The sequence below is a fragment of the Mastacembelus armatus genome, chromosome 3, assembly GCF_900324485.2.
Source record: "Mastacembelus armatus chromosome 3, fMasArm1.2, whole genome shotgun sequence".
NCBI classification, from domain to species: domain Eukaryota; kingdom Metazoa; phylum Chordata; class Actinopteri; order Synbranchiformes; family Mastacembelidae; genus Mastacembelus; species Mastacembelus armatus.
Genome location: NC_046635.1, coordinates 26869912 through 26887432, shown reverse-complemented (window position 1 = coordinate 26887432; position 17521 = coordinate 26869912). Strand labels below are relative to the sequence as shown.

The 17521-nt window shown below is 38.3% G+C and overlaps 1 protein-coding gene across 10 annotated transcripts in view; it reads left to right on the top strand.

Moving 5' to 3' along the window:
- lrrk1 (leucine-rich repeat kinase 1) overlaps positions 1 to 17521 on the top strand; it is a 50201-nt gene that overhangs the window by 7122 nt on the left and 25558 nt on the right. For all 10 annotated transcript variants that reach the window (XR_003294839.1, XR_003294840.1, XM_026293344.2 and 7 more), the window contains 19 exons: positions 2393 to 2580; positions 4043 to 4214; positions 5059 to 5238; positions 5612 to 5748; positions 6363 to 6589; positions 7258 to 7385; positions 7790 to 7953; positions 8636 to 8773; positions 9864 to 9976; positions 10326 to 10396; positions 11273 to 11402; positions 12452 to 12564; positions 13291 to 13505; positions 14333 to 14497; positions 15378 to 15550; positions 15716 to 15836; positions 16056 to 16215; positions 17080 to 17258; positions 17395 to 17492. Coding sequence is in view for 8 of the 10 variants with exons in the window: in XM_026293344.2 (XP_026149129.1) it covers positions 2393 to 2580; positions 4043 to 4214; positions 5059 to 5238; positions 5612 to 5748; positions 6363 to 6589; positions 7258 to 7385; positions 7790 to 7953; positions 8636 to 8773; positions 9864 to 9976; positions 10326 to 10396; positions 11273 to 11402; positions 12452 to 12564; positions 13291 to 13505; positions 14333 to 14497; positions 15378 to 15550; positions 15716 to 15836; positions 16056 to 16215; positions 17080 to 17258; positions 17395 to 17492 (2872 nt within the window). In the remaining 2 variants the exon portion in view is untranslated. The remainder of the gene's footprint in view (positions 1 to 2392; positions 2581 to 4042; positions 4215 to 5058; positions 5239 to 5611; positions 5749 to 6362; positions 6590 to 7257; positions 7386 to 7789; positions 7954 to 8635; positions 8774 to 9863; positions 9977 to 10325; positions 10397 to 11272; positions 11403 to 12451; positions 12565 to 13290; positions 13506 to 14332; positions 14498 to 15377; positions 15551 to 15715; positions 15837 to 16055; positions 16216 to 17079; positions 17259 to 17394; positions 17493 to 17521) is intronic.

Here is a 17521-nt window from a genome sequence, read left to right as displayed (position 1 = left end):
GAGTAACAGAACTTAACCAAACTCTGGGTCTTTCTCATTCTTTCTTTGTTTTTCTCTGTACTTGTGTTGTTCTTAGATTTTATTGAAGTATTTAATTTAAGAGTTCACTTACTTTTTCCCCATAGCACTGTGAATGTTTGGTGGGTCTGTTCAGTAAAGACATCAGAAATTAGAATTGTGTGTTATCACCTTCAGATCACGTTGTGTTTGTCTATTGTTGTGACCTGAAGATAAGAAGAATGAAGATTAGATCACATTTTATGGCAAATTAATCAGAAAAACAGTTCATTCCAAGGGGTTCACATACTTTTTCTTGCCACTGTATCATCCCACGCAACATTTTTGTTCGCTCTGTCATTGCTTATATGACAAAAGGGTAATAATATTGCTGAATTTAGTCTGTTGCTCAAAGAAAGTGTTATGTGAGTAAGTGTGATGATAATTTTCCATTTACATACACCACTTAAAGGAAATGATTAAGCAATTGGTAATCATTAGTTGTGGCCTCTATTTACACAAAGACTATTTTTTCTAATTCAATCAATTTCAATAATTTCAATTAATTTTTACTAATTTCATTCTCACAATCACAAAGACATTAGTTTTAGATTGTTATATTGTATCAACAACCCTGAATTAACGATTTGAGATTCATGTGAGGGAGGAAAACATGTTTGTCTTCATTATTGTTTTTCATGTATCAGGATTTCTATTTTCTTGAATCTGTAAATCAGATGGATAAGTGAAAGATGCAGTTTAGTAATGAGGTTTTCTTTTAGCTTTCCTGGACATGTCAGGAAAGGTTGTGAAGGAATATTCATGCTGGATGGGAGGCACATCTCAGTCTAGTGGTTTCACTCTCTGGCTTTCTCATATAACCTCAGCAGGCCAGTCAGAGTCTTTGTGTCTTAATTATTCATAGAAAACTCACTGGGCTGCAGGATGCATGCACATGCAGCTCAGTCACAGTTAAAAAGAGGAAACAGATGTGAATACCCATTATAATGAGCTTGAATTTTCAGAAGTGATTGTATCTCATTTCCAAGAAATGTATGTGCAGTAACACAATATGTTGGGCAGACTTAAAAGAGTGAAGATCAACTTACAGTTCTAAACATGCTTATTCAACAACTTTCATACCTTTTACAGTTGAAAACCAGGATACATTTGCTTTTGTTGAACTCCTGTTAACAGACAACTAATATGACCTGAGGAAGTGCACTGACGCCTGACGCCATGGTCTGTTTGCAATGTGAGTGAGAGGTATAAATAAGTGAGTGTTGAATGGAGAAGATCACTGTCACACTGTCCTTGAATGCTGAGACATAATTTTCATTATTTCTAGAGAAGGAAAATCAAACATAGTATTGCCGTATTTGATAAACCTGATGATTCTCTTTTAGTCTCTTTCATACGTTTAACATTATTAAAGATCATTGTTCCTTCAGGCCACGGTCGGTAAGTACTCACCACTGCTGGCCGTAAACTCGTAACCACATAGTGTTTGTCAAAGTTGCCCATTTCTCCTACATACAACATGTTGACTACTGTACAAGGGCAGGCTGTTCACTTAACATCCAATACACTGAGCTGGCAGTTTATTGAGTACACCTAGCCAAATCTATTGGTAAATACTCTGTGCTAAATGCTCCGTTTTTCTTCAGACCATTTAGAAAGTTGTTGATTCAATAGGGTGGAGGAGTTGGGAGGAAGGTAGAGAATTATGGGAAGCTGAGTCCAGCTGAAAGTCCATATGCAGTCTTGGTCAATTTATTTATTAGTATTTTAACTAGGTAAATTAAATAATTCCTTTCAAAATATTTAAACCATAGGGTAAACTCAAAAACTGATTTCCTTCATACCCCAGTTTCCTTCCTTCAAACTTCCCTAAACAGACTTGATGAGTTGGGATTACATTACCAAAATGTCAGTCAGAAATCATTATGAACTTTAGACCAAGGAGAAAAGGCAAGATTTAATTGGCGACACATAATATTGTCCATCCATCTGCCCTGGACAGATCCGTCACATAGTTACAGACAGGTTTTATAAGAAGCATTTTATCTGCCATAATTAAATATAGAAAATTTGGTTGGGATTAGTATTTGCTTTTAAATAGCAATATCTAAGTGTGATATGAGTTCATGATTGAGTATTTTTTCTACCTGCCACCAGAGGCTAGTACTCTTTCACAGTTTACAATAATCCACTCAGCTGTTAACGCCATGGGAGCATTCTTTAATAAGGTGACCTAGTTCTGTGCTTATGTTGCTAACAGGACTATAGTAATACCTATTCACCCTGCGGTATGCTGCTGTACGATCACGTTGCTCCTTACAAATATTCTGCCTAACTAATGTTCTTACTCTGGGTCTGTCCTCTATCCTGTCAGGCCCTGGAGATGAAATGGGAGCCAAGGCATCATTGGTGGAGGGCATGGGGCCCTCCTCTACACTGGTTCCTTCTCCCACTCTTGAGAACATCCAGGCAGCATATGAAAATGGAGAGGAGGCTGCCAGGGAGCTTATCCAACAAGCCTGCTGTGTGGAATGCAGTGCAGGGACACCTCAAATTGATGGGGTAAGTACTCACGAAACACCAACTGTACTGCTGATTTAGCTATGGCCATCACTGTTTCATTATGTGATATGTGGAGTTTATACTAGCCACAAAAAATACTGAGCATTAAACACATTGAACATTTTGTGTTAAGAAGTTGAATTGTCAAAGAGTTCATCAGAGCTTTTAGTTAAGCTCTGCTACAGGCAGCTAATTGCACAGCTCATAACCTAATGCATATTTTATTATCTCCAGGCATATTCAATTTTAACTCTCATGCTTAGCATCGTCTGCTTGTGGTGTGGCCTTTATTTATTTCTACTGTGACTCATCAGTTCACAAGTTCCTCAGGATTATGTGAGCAACCACTCTAGGATACGTCTATCAGCTTACAACAGCCCTCTACTGTCTATTTGACAATCCTATATTGTGTTATTATTCTTTAGTAAGTTTGTTTTTCTGCAGAAAACATGTATGTTCAATTCCCAATCCATTTGTGCTGGTGGTGTTTTATTATATCTGCATGCATGTTACTAAATCAAAATAGAAAGTATGATAGAGAAAGAAAGGATTATTTTGAGGATTGTTCAATTAATCTTTTTTTTTTTTTTTTCCTCTCATTGCATTATTCACTTGCAGAGATGCAGTGTGTTCCCTGCAGTGGTGCAGTGCTATAGCTTTGCTGTGGTGTTATGGGGATTGAGTGGGTGTGCTACTCTTGTTTTTATCTGGAGATGCATATTTTTCCAGTCATCAGCAGAGGTCTGGCCTACTTCTGCCTATGCCTGCATAACAGATCAGGATGTTAACAAGCTCCGGTGATCTAAAGATGTAATCTAAAGATGAGCTGATCAAATCATAAATATTAAAGGCAAGCAACAACATATCTGGATTAAACATCCTGATACCACTGCCTATATGAATATTGTCTGGAGCCGATCCCACTTGACACTGGGTGAGAGGGAGGGTACACCTTGGACAGACCATTCTATCACAGGCATAGAGACAGAGAAATACTCACATTCACACCTATGGGCAATTAAGAATCACCAGTTAGCCTGACTACATGTCTTTGAACTGTGGGAGGAAGCTAGAGTACCCAAAGAAAACTGATGCGACCCTGTGGAGAAAACTCCACACAGAAAGGCCCTGGGTTTGAACAGGATTCAAACTGAGTACCTTCTTGCCACTTTAAAGTTAATTGTAATTGATCAAATGAATTATACTGAACATACAGTAGATGAAAGTGTTCATTAAGATGATTTATTAAATAGGTTTTCCCCATTTGGGGGAAAACAGATCGTCGAAACTTTACTTCTGTTCAACCTGAAAATCCAGTCCCTGACACCCGTGATGAGCGTGCCTATAATCTGTTTCCTCCTCAGTTTAACTCTGAAACGCTAGTTTATTTACAAATAGATCTGCATTTCCTTTATCTCTGGATGTGGTGTATCTGCTTGCTCATTGGGTGCGTGTTGTATAGGTACGTCTTCTGTGTTTGGCCACCCAGCATGGTGATCTGAAGAGTGTGTGCTACCTCCTAAAAGAAGCTCGTATCACTGTGCCCCAGGAGCCATCAAACAGCAACCCAGCCATCTTGGCAGCATACTATGGCCACACCAACATAGTCAAAGAGCTGCTGGATTCCATACCCGGTAGGTGGAAAAGAAATAAAGACTGGCTGTTTTTTTGTTACTCAGTTTATTTTCTTTATTTTTAAATCAGAAGCATGTTGATGTCCAACACCTGTGACATGATAAAGAAATGATTCCATTTAAAGCTACCATTTCATGACGTGATTATGGTTTTACTGCTATCAAAGTTAAAGCTGAAATACTTGAGAATATTTAAAAATACACACTACAATTTTTATTAACATCTAAGTTTACAAGTTTTGCTCTTGATGCTCTGTGTGACTCTAGACCATGGTTGTATTGGATAAGCCTGTATTGGATAGCCTTTCTCCAGTCGAGACAGGATTTCTGCCTGCTGAGCCAGGTGGCTCCATACCCACATGAATGGGATAAAATAAAAACATCTAATGGCTGTGCTAGACATAGGAGTCAATGGATCAAATTCTGAAGACATTTCACAGGGAAAAGTGTGTTCCGTGTTTTAAAGTTGTCCTTCTTCCAGTGATTGTCTCTGGGGAAAATGCTCTTTGGCCCAGAGTGCATCACATGATGAACACAAAAATTAAATTTGTTTTATTTTTAACTTTATGTAGTCTTTTTAACGTTTGTTTAAAATTTAGCGTTTAATTTTATTGCATCTTACCTGCATTAGTTTCTTGTGTTGTTTGTGAAGTAGCTATAGCCGTTCCCTTTTGGGATTAATTAAGTGGTCTATGTGTATATCTAGCTCTCTCACTTGAAACTTTGCCAGATTGGTCACAATGATAAACAGATCTCTGCAGTGCAGTAAGCGTGGTTTTGCATGGAGAGGATGTTCGTGGACTAATCTTCTCTGATTGGTGTTGGGTCTTTGTCTCTCATCCAGGTTCATGTCTGAGCAGGGACTTACTGAACTGGATGCTGGCCACATCTTGCCAACAAGGTCACCTGGATGTGGTCAGGTTATTGATCCATGGCTACGATGCTGATGCCAAGGACTTTGCCATCCACAGCAATGAGTTTGCCGTAATCAGTGGGCTTCCTCTTTACGCTGCTGCACAGACAGGTACAGTAGGTAGATACACAAGAACACACTCAAACATTATCTCGAATTAAAACACAGATTGGCAAAGCGTACTTAATGTTCTGTTTTCATGGTACTATCTTCACTGGCATCAGTAAACAGAAGTAGCCTACTATGACCAATCACAGTTTGATCACTGAGCTGTACTGCAGCACACAGCCACTATAATGGTAGGTGTCACAGAAATGCTGTAACTTTTGGACTCTGAAATATTTAAAGGTGGAACATCTGTAAGACAGAGCCTCATTTAAGAAACTTGCAAGGCCTTGCATTTGCAGAAGTGTTGCAACAGATACTGAGTGAACACTTCTCTTACTGTGCACACATGCAGTGAGTAGTATGTCATGTGTTGCAGGTAATGTGGAGATAGCGTGCTTCTTGCTACAGAATGGAGCAGCATTCTCCTCATACACACTGATGGATCATCCAGCCTTTAGCAAACAACTCCTCAGACTCAAACTAGAGGAAACCTCTGACACAGAAGGAAAAGAGGTCTGTATTCTGTAAAAAGGAGGGTAATGATGTGTTTCTGAACCAATATATGTGAGACTGTCAGTTAAGAGCACCATTGTTAATCAGGATTTGCACTTTACATGTTTCACATTATTTCATGCAGAACGACTGATGGCTTACAGTACAAAGAAATCAAGGGGACTTATTTTCATGTTCTAACTTAATGCATCACAAAATCAGTTTAATGCGTGTTTAGTTTTATGTTCAGTGTGGTGACAGCTTATGAAGCATATTCGAGTTATTCAGCAGAAAAATGACAAAGTAAGGCTCTCTGGGATTCAGAAGAGTCACAGACTGTTAGAATTATATAGATGAATTAATAATCAATTTATGAGCTTTATCATGTGCTGAATATGACAAAACCATAATAAGATGTAATAGGTACTAGTGCAAATGTAAAGAGTCCAATTTACAGGTGAAATCTTTTGGTGGTTATTGGAAAAATCTTTACTTGTCCTATCTGATATAAAGTTAAGCATTAAAATCATAATCAATCAAATAGAAATTAACTTGTTCTAGGTTGTTAGCAGTAGTCCTAGATTTGTGTTACTATTATCCCTGTTAATGATGTGTGTGTGTCTATGTGTATGCAGGATGTGAGTATTTCTTGGAGTGGTCTGCAGCTGCCCTGGTTGGAGCTCGACTGGTTCATGGATATCTCTTCACGTATCACCCATCTGGATTTGTCATCCAACAGCCTGAGTGTTTTGCCCTCTGTGATGCCCTGGGGTCTTGTTCACCTCCAAACTCTGGATCTTTCTAACAACCTGCTCAAAGAGCTGCCTTCTGCTCACAGCTCCCAGGAGGTCATATGCTCAAGGTACATATACAGTATACAGTTGGATAAGATGGATATCTTTAAGTTAATTACAGTCATGGCATAATTGCAAATATATCAATGTTGCACTGGTTTCATGAATTGATTCTTTTCCAACATGATGATCTGATTTTACAAATGTGTCCATAAATCTGTTATTATTGGTATTGTATAACAATATAATAACAATGTACTTAAAAAGGAACATATTCCGTTTGTATTTTTCTGTCTTACCTACACACTGATGTGAATCACTTGCCAAATTCAGCTACATGTCTATTACAGATAAAGTGCTAGGAAATGTGTATGTTCAGCAGAAGCTGAACCCAGTTGTTATTGGTATTCCTTTTATATTGTATATGCAAGTAGCGTAGGGCAAGCAGATTTTAAATAAATATATATTGTGTATCAAAAGTACGCTGTAGCAAGAAATCTTTATAATTACCTACCTTATAATGAACAGGCTTTTGCTAAATTAGAATTTAAACACAATCTATTTTCTTTACTGCATCTATTTTCTCTGTTTTGAAAATAGCACCCATAGTGTAAAAAAAAAAAAAAAAAAAAGTTGTTTGTTTCTTATTAGCATTAGCACATTGTGTTTGCTTGTACTTGAAGAAGTTTTCACAGAGAAACCCATCAGCTCTCAGCCTCTGTTTCCTGTGCTTCAGTTTGCAACAGGTAAATCTCTCTATGAACCAGCTCACCAGTTTGCCACCTGGACTTCTCCATCTGATCCACATCAACAGGCTTTCTGCTGCCAAGAACCAGCTTACAGTCCTGTTTGACATCCCTACCAGTATGTTCCCACTCAGCTTATGTGTAACTATGTATACAGAAAGAATATAGACTGAATACAGATTTACAGTAAATAGTTTAAGTAGTTAGATGTCAGATGTGCAAGTGTATGGTAACCTTCAACTCCAACATCAACCAACCAAAGACTTCAGAGTTAATAAAGAGTATTTAAAAATCACATTTTAGGATTTAAAAACATTAAAACATGAGTACTTACAGCAACACAGCAGGCTGGCATGGTTGTATCACCCAGTATACCAATACCAAATAAATCTTGGTGCCATATATGTATTTGCCATTATATTTACAATTTAATAAACAGATTCAGACTGATTTAGAGTATCACCAGAAGTTTTACGCATTTTGATTTAGACTTGATTTGTGTTCTTTATCTCATTTTGCCAGCTACTAACTGGATTGGTCTTCGTAAGCTGGAGGAGCTAGATGTGTCTTATAACTGTCTGACATGTCTGCCTGTGTCAGTCATGCACTGTTTGAAATCCCTGAGCCTCCTCAATGTGTGCAGGAACAAACTGAGCACTTTCCCTGACCCTTGGGCTTGTCCCCTGGTAAGAAACCTGAGTGATGATTCACTTTGTGTTTATTAATATTATATATATGACTGATTAAACTAAGGTTTAGTTGTTTAGGAAGAACATGCAGTGTGGAGAAATACACTGCATGCCAACATGAAAACATTTTGTTATAGGCCAAAAGGTAAAGTACAGTACAGGAAGTGCTTCTTCACTGCATCTGGCTAGCTGCCATCATTGAGCAGACATTGAATTACCAGGTTTACATAAACATCTTAATGTGGCTGTAGCTCAGTAAAGTTCAGGGACAGTGACCCTAAACATGAAGTAAATTTACTACAGAATGGCTTTTAAAAAAGTCAGAGCCAAAACCTTAACCCAACAGAGATGCTGTAGAATGACCTCAAGTGCTGTTCATGCTGACACTATGGTTTAGCTGAAGAAGTTCAGCTATTAGAGTCTACAGATCCACTGTATGCATTGTCTCTTATTCTTTATATGGCTCTTTCTGACAGATTAACAGGTTATTGGTTTTGGAAGACAAATATAAAATAACAGCTGACTCATATTTTAAAATTAAACTTGAGTCATGAACTTTAATTTTTTTATGTTAAGAGCAATTGTTTTGGGGAGTTTACAAGAACAACATCTAAAAACATATCTGCCAGTGGGCTGTTCACACATAACAAATTTGAATGTTCTCTCTCCTCACCTGCAGAAGCAATGCAAAGCTTCCTCCAATGTGATTGAGAGTCTTCCAAACACCATCTCCATCTTTTGGAAGACTCAGCTAGAGGAGGTGGACTTTTCTGACAACAGCCTGAAGGAACTTCCCTCATATATCTTTGAACTGGAGGTAGTTACCATCATTGTGGTGACCTGTTTACATTGTAGGGACACAGACATGTAAATCATTGAATTTTAGGGAGATGATTTGGTTTAAGGTCAGAGTGGAGTTAAGGTTGGGGCAAGGGTTTAGGTTATGTCTCAAGGAAATGAGTGAAAGTCAATGTACAGGCATCATCAGGAATAAGAACAGATATGTGTGTGAGAGGTAGATCTGTTAAATAGCCTCCAGATGGCACTGCTGCTGTTTGGGGCCCCGTGTTTCATTAGTTGATAATGTGTTCCTGATCTGCAGCTTAGAGGTTTAAACAACAATTTGCAGTAAGTCTGCGTAGTAAAGAAAGTTTGCTGAGTATGAACAAATCTTATAGACAAAAATAAGAGTGCTTTATTATGTATGAATACAAAAATCCTCTTACATGAGGGCCAGTGACTATGGCTGTAATATGAAGCTGTATAGATTTTTTTAAATTGATTTATTAACCAGAAGTCTATCTTGAAATTAAAGTTTCCCCTTCCTTCAACAAACTCATGAGGAACCAACAAGAATCAGATCAGGACAAAAAAAAACAAAAGAAAATTAACAATCACATTTTCCTGTTTTGGATTTGCTGATGAGTGAAAGTAGTATTTCTCAAGCCAGTGTCATTACCATGAGATATTTTAGTACGACATAATTCAGTAGTTAAATTATATTTTCTCTACCTCTAAAAACAAATACATTTCATATAAATTGAATGTAGTCAGGTAGTTTATTTATGTAAGAAAGTGCACATCCACAGCTCAATCAATTTTAGTTGGTGACCATCTTCATTTCTTATGCAAGTTGCTGCTGCTGCCTCACAACAGTATTAAAATGTCTATGTCATGCTTTATTGCCTAGTCCTGGCTGCACTTCCTTTCAGATCAATATTTAGTTATAGACCTTGTAGAAACCTCTCTTAGATTTGAGACAATCCTAATGCCTTAGAATAATTATGAGCTCGGAGCACCACTTCACACTGAAAGCTAAACCATGGTACAGTCAGCCAACTGTCTTTTAAAGGAAAACATGAATGTGTGGTTTACTGTTTACTGTATCTCATCCCTCTTTCCATTAGGCTCTGGTCTCACTGAGGTTGTGTGGGAATCACATTGTTACACTACCAGCAACCAGTAAGTGGAAGTGCTCCCAGCTCAGGACTCTTGACCTTTCCAGGAACCAGCTGGGCAGGTAGGTCCACACATTCACACTCCCTCAGCTGTTACTTTACAACTCCTTTCTGCTTCTATGGTTGTGGCCTTTTTTTCTAGTACATGTTGTAGAAATGTACTAACGGCATGAAACTTTGGACTGAAAATTACTTACTGCATCATACTAAGAGTTCTTGTCTGTCTTTTTTTGTCCAGACATCTGGCATATTTATAGATATTTATAAACTTAAGCATATTAAGCTAAAACTCATGCAGTGTACTGTCACCACCCTTTGTAGATAAGGGCTGTTGTTATTCCTCCTTAATGCTATTGTGCTTGACATTAGTGGACCTTTTAATGTTTTTAAAATATTTTTTTACATTTTTAGAACAGAGGATGGGCCTAAATCACGGAGGCTGGCTTTCCTCACTACATGGAACAGGAGGGACCCAGACCCAGGTAAATACATGCAATAATCAAAAATAAATACATTCATTCATTATCTTTACTGCTTGTTCCTATCAAGGGTTGCTGGATGAGAGGGCTGGAGGAGGGGGAAGAGGCAGGGTACACCCTGGACAAATTGCAGACAGACAAAACTTAACACCTACAAGCATTTTTAAGTCACCTATCAACCTAACCTGCATGTCTTTGTGTTGACGGTCGGAGAAAACTGGGGTACTCAGTGAAAACCCACACAGACATGGGGACAAAATGCAGACTGCACACAGAAAGGCCCCGGGGTTGAGTAGGGTTCGAACTCAGAACCTTCATGCTGTGAGCGCTAATCACTGAAATACCCACCAAAGTAAAAAAAAATATATAAAATATATATATATAAACACAGTTTATGTTACAGAGTTCCTCCTAACTAATAATGTGGATTTTGGAGATGTCAGGACTATGGAGTCAGACTAATCTATTGTTTCTGCTTTGACCAATTTTTGGGCTCGTTGTAACAGACTTTTCATTTGAATAACTGATTTTATACTTTTTTTTTTTATCATCTTGTGAACACTCAGCACTTTGTATCACTACCAAAAAAAAACCACATCATTACTAACCAGAGTTTACAAGATCCAGCTGGGACTAAACAATGTTTTGTAAATCCAGTGGGTTCAGTCAGTGTAGCCAGAATCATGGTTGATTATCCTACTCAGAATTCAGTTCTGGTGACGTTGTTGTTATTGTTCTTTGGAAATGTCTGGCAGTAATGTCTGGCATATATGTAGCCAAAGTCCATAACCAAGTTCTAGTATTGGTTACATTCAATTAACTGAATCTATTTTTACCTTCTGTGTGTTTATGACCTCCTGCATGGCTCCATCTCGGCAGTCTGTCCTATTGAGTTTCCCATGATTTTGCGGGATTCGATGGAAGTGCTTTATTTGAATGATAACCAGCTGGAGTGTGTTCCCCAATCCGTGTGTGGTCTGCACAACCTCACCGAGCTCTACGTCTCCAAGTGAGTTCTTCTGTCTCTTGGTCATTGTGTACCTGCATGTTGTCCATTTCAGTACTCCCTGGTGATACCGTTGTAATCTTTTTGAAGCTACAATCCTTACGTCTGTGTTTTTAATCTTCCTTAATTGATAAATTACATCAACATACAGACATAAAACACAACCAGTTCTTGGGTTCTAAAAAAATTACCTGTACACATGACAAAATTTACTGTATTATTACTGTATATACTGCATATTCACCAACATCCTGCAGAAACCCGGAAAGACTCAACTTCATAAGGCACAGAGTTTTTCAATTCTAAATCTATTTTTCCATCTTATTATCTCATGCTTCTAGCGCCATCACTGATTTTAATTTGAGATTTAATTTTTTCCTTTTAGTCTTAATAAAAGTCTTTGAAATTAAAGTATTACTTATATCTGCAATCTGCTACTTTCCAGCAATCACAAGTTGAATGAGTTGAAATTAAACAATTTACTGTACATGACAATTTCAGTTTGAAACAATAACAGTGTCATCAGTTTTCAATAAAATTAGTACTAAGCAAAAGTTAGTCAAATTATATACTTCATCACTTCAATTGTATCACTGCACAATACTGTATAATATTTTGATAAAATGAAGTCTAATATGTTGACATATGATCAGAACACAAAAAATTAAATAAAAAATTATAGCTTTTTGGAAACACAGCTCCAGTTGGTTCAGTTGCTGGGAATCACTGCTTGGTATGCAGCCAATCCTCCTGCTACAGCTGCAGCTGTTTAATACAAGCAGAAGATTGCTCTGCTCTCACACATGTCCCAGAATGACTGAATTGTTTGGGAAGTTATGTATATGCATTTTCTGTTGCTGCTAAGAAACAATTTTGGCAACATATCCATCTGACCAGTGACCTTCCTATGCTGTTTTAGTGAAGGTCTAAATTCTGTTGTAATAACTGAATATCTAAGTTGTTCAAGGTGACATTGTCATTTGGATGATGGGTAGATTTGAATGCCCTGCCTTTTTATTTGACCCATGTTTTTTCACTTACTCTGGGGACAGCAATCCTGGAATTCGGGAACTTCCAGCAGAGCTCGGTCAGCTCTCCAACCTGTGGCAGCTGGACACCGAAGGCCTCAATATTACTAATGTCCCCCAGGATGTAAGAAAAGAAGGTACTGACTAAACTGACATATTCATCTTAAACAAATCCTGAAAACATAGTAAGAGATTTGCAATTATTCAGTTCTATCTTAAAACAACAATCGGTCATTAAAACTGTTTCAGCTTGTGGTAATCCATGCAGTGTCCAGCACGTACACTTTCAGCAAACAAACCTGCTTCCATGTCCATATGGGGCAACAGACTTTTGTTTTAAGCCAGAACTGGAAACAATGTGAAGATATTTTACATTAGTTATAACAAAGTTTTTTGGTTCATTTTTTGACACTGAACAATGAATTTTCTAAGAACATTTGATTATTTTGTTAATTTACTTTTTTTTTTTTTTTCTCTGTGTTTTGTGTACATCGAAACATTTGGATCCTATTCACAGTTTTATAAATTAAGTTCCTGGTCCTTCTACGTTCAAATTAACACTGCTGTGGCTGAGTTAATTTCCCTCATTACTGCTGGTAAATAAGTACCCTGCTAAATTGAAAGATTGTGGTGAGGCAATATTTTGCACACCTGACAGTAATTTCCGACAGGCTTAGTAAATATCCCTATCAGTCTTCATAGTGACCAGTAATTACAGCAGCAAAATTGAACTTGTATACCACCCTTGAATAAAAGCAGCAGTGTATTTGTTTTAATGGTGGCATCTGTCTGTAGTTTTTGGTAATTGCTGAGGTAATTTCCAACATCCTGAAAACCAAATCTTGACTTCTCTGGTTTGTCAGGTCCTGCATCTGTCCTGGCTTTCCTCCGGGCACACCTTCGGAAGGCAGAACCCTGTAAACTGCTGAAGATGCTTGTGATTGGTCCACCGAGGCAAGGAAAAACCGCCCTTCTGGAGGTTCTACAGACAGGCAGGACGTCCCCCTTCACCCCAGCAGAATGCAGTGTCTCCACCTCCACATGGGACCTGGACAAACCCAATGGAGGAAAAAACAGCGTGAGGACAACACAGACAGTACATATGTGTAGTGTACATTCAATGCATACACACTTGTATTTCTATCTTTGAGGACACTCAAAGACATAATGCATTCCCTAAACAGTTATCCTAACCTAAGCCATCATAAATAAATGCCTAACTCCAAACCTTCCCCTAACCCAAACCTTATTCTAACCCTAAAACCAAGTCCTAGCCCTTAAACATCTGAGCCTGAAAAAAGTGTGGAGTGGAAAATGTCTTCGTTTTGCCAAAACGTCCTCACTTGATATAGAAATATGCTCAAAATGGTCATGGCCCTTACAAAGATAGAAGTACAAGCGCACACACATACAGAGTTAGACAATTCAGCTGGGTTTTTCCAGAACTATACCAAAGAATGGGGAACTGAGTTGTATTGTGTTTTACTGTATCTGTCAGCAATGTTTATTTTTAAAACTAGTTTAAAATGCAGTAATTACAGTTCTGTGATGCAGTGCTCCTTACTTTTTGATTTCTGTGGGTTTTTATAGTTCAAACGTAAAACAGACTGTGCAGTACCTACTGGGAGAATTTCCAGAAACAGTGACCCCATTTGTCTGGAAACTCTATGAAATTCATTTTGAACAATTTCATAGGGAGCTTTTCACTAAAGAGTATGGTGCCAATAAAAACTATTCACAGTAAGGTCTGCATTTGTCTGTTGAAAACTGTAACAGAATATGGGAATGGATCTTTTTTTATATAACCAAAAAACTTTTCAGATTGGTCTTATTTCCGACTCCACACATATTCACTGAGAAGACCCTTTTTTAGAGTTGACTTAGCTCTCATCCTGTTCCACACAGAAGGACTCAGTTGTGTTCAATGTGTGGGATGTCGGTGGTCAAGCCAGCATGTCCACAGTGAACCAGTGTTTCTTCACCGATAAGGCCCTGTATGTGGTGATCTGGAACCTGGCTCTGGGCGAGGAGGCTGTGGCCAATCTGCAGACATGGTTGCTCAACATAGAGGTGAAATTTACTGTAGCTCTTTCTCTGTCTCTCTCTCACACGCCTCAGTTGTGCTTTGTGAGTGTTCCAGAGAGTGATGGAACAAAAGTACTGGGCAAACAGGTATAAGCCAGCTGCAGTCTGACAGATGCCGTTAAATGGATGCATGATTATTTTCACTATTGACTAATTGCTAATGATGAAAGTAGGCCTTTTTTTCATGTCTTTTGCAGTTATGTGACGAAACCATGCCAAAAGTGTGTTTGGAAAAAAAGAACTTGTGACGCAATTGCTGTTGCAACTAACCTTAGGGTGTCCTCTTTTAAATTAGAAATAGTGCTTCAGATAAAATATTGCCTCAAGCCTCACAGATTGTGTGTCGTTCTCAACTTCCGTTTCACACCACATACAAAACATGCAGTAGTCTATTTTCAGTGAGTAGGTAGAGGCAGCTGGCTCTGTTGATATAGTTTTCGTGTAGGTGCGTAGTAAAGTGTAGAATTAACAACTGATAGATGTAGTGCTATATGATTACATCTGCAACTTTGTCAGGATGAACAGTATCATACAATCAGGGATTTTTAAACTGGCAACAACCTCAGCTGCTGCTGACTCAGACCTGCAAAAAATAAGTCTTACAGGTTTAACAACTATGAACTGATTACCAATACTGTGGTGCTTCATTCATTATTATTAATAATGCATGAAGTTTTATATGGATGTCTGTCCTGTCTGCCTTTTAATCACCTCATATCAGTGCTTTCTTTTGGAAGCTTTTGGAGTTTAGTTTTCACGTCTTATTTATGCCAAGGAGTTACATTGACAGTTCAATTTATGAATTAAATCTGCCTGACTGATATATTTTATTAATGCAGTAGGTCCTGTGTGTTTTGGCTTATAGGCACGAGCACCCAACTCTGCAGTGGTGGTTGTAGGAACACATTTGGATCTCATCGACACCAAGTTTCGCACTGAGAGACTGGCCACACTAAGAGCTTATATTCTGGCTCTATGCCGATCGCCGTCAGGGGCTCGAGCAACCGGCTACCCTGACATCACCTTCAAACATCTACAGTAAGTACACAGTTTGTTTTATTGTTTTTTTTTTTTGTATTGTTTTTTTAATATTGTTTGTGTGTGCTTCGTTTGAGTTGTAGAAATTTAACTAGGATCAGGGTCACACAACATCTGTTCATCTGTAGATTGTATTCAAGCGTGTGTGTGGGTCTTGGTATTTAGTGAAGTGTCCTGTAAGACCCTGGAGGGTTTGGATAGGCTGAAGAAGTTGATCTACCATGTAGCTGTTTCCATGAAAGACAGCAGCAGCTCAGCCTGTGGTGGTAAACTGCTGGGCAGACTGGTGAGTTGGGCTTTTTAATCTCCCTTTCCACCTCTGCATCAGTCATTGCAAAAATGTACCAACAGAACTTTAACACTAGTTTGTGCAATAACTTTGTGGAATTATTTGGTCAAAAGACTAGTTTTAGGTTCTAAAACGGTCAAAATAATGAAGTACTTTAAAATTATTTATGTTATTCCTAATTACAAGATGGATGTTTACCACTGTCTTCTACATCAGATCCCCAGGAGCTATCTGACACTGCAGGAAGCAGTAAAAGCAGAGAAGCAAAGCCGAGATGCTGAGGGAGATGTCCAATACCTAACTGATGCTCAGCTGGACCATATTATTGAACAGAATCCAGAAAGTGACATCAGGGACTACGAAGACCTACAGTCTGGTACTATGACTTATTCACCAAACACCTGAAATTTGAAAATTATTTGTATGGCCTTCCTTGTACAAAAATGTATTTATGGTATTTATTTGTGAAAGCTTCCAGTTTGCTTTGCCACCACAGAAACACCTGTAGACAGCCCTAAGTTCATCACTGATGGGCCTTGACGGGAGCTACATAAACAGTCTCTTGGAATGCCAGCATCACTAAAACAAAAAAATATATGTTAACTATAAAGTGAGTTAAGGTGTTTTTCAGAACAGGCTGGATAATGATCCCAGTTTGGAAAACTGGATCTGCAGTTGATTTGCTTTGATCACCCTTGTTATCATTGTGCCGTTGGTCATAGAAACATATGCAAATGATAATTATGAAGCTTCACATTTGCCTGTGTGCACCGTCCCTGTGTTTCTTTGTTCTGTCTTTCATTGAAATTATGGCTGCAGCTATAGATTATTGTAACAACAGGTTACCTTGTGTCGGCATTTTCTGCCTTTTACGGACGGTTTCGCTCTCTGCCATAGCGCCAACTTTTGATACTGAAATGCGTTGTGTGACAGTGATTACGGTCTATATGGAACAATGATCCCTAGGTGGAGCAGGTCCGATAACGCCAGTGATAGTAATTAAAAGAAAATGAATAAAATGTAATCGAATTCCTTGATTTCCTTGGATTCATCGCAGCCCTAATTTAAATTTAAAATAAATAAATAAACTGAATGTAGATTTGATACTAAAAATAATGGAATTGATACTGTGTTTAGGTACAAAATATTTTCCTCATTTTCCAGAAAAGCAAAACTGACTATTAGTTATGAAGGAAAACCATCTACATTTCTCTTGTGTGTGCGTTGTGTCTACATCCAGCCATCAGCTTCCTGATAGAGACAGGGACCCTACTGCACTTCCCTGACACCAGCCACGGCCTGTGCAACATATATTTTCTCTGTCCTGTGTGGCTCTCCGAATGCCTGGAGAGGATCATGCACCTCAAGTCCTCTCGCTCTGTAGCCAGGAATGGAGTGATCCGAACTGAGGACCTTAGGGTGAGACTCGGGAAGCATCTGAAAAATCTAGAACAAAAGCTTAAATATCACAAAAGTTAAAAAGTTTTGTCTTTGAGTTTGTTTTTTTTTTTTTTTGTAATTCTGTGGTGATGTCTCTGATGATGTCTTGATGCAGATGCTGTTGATAGGAACAGGTTTCACCCAGCAGACAGAGGAACAGTACTTCCAGTTTCTAGCCAAGTTTGAGATTGCTCTGCCTGTTGCCAAAAACAGGTAAAATATTTTCTGTAAACAAACTGACA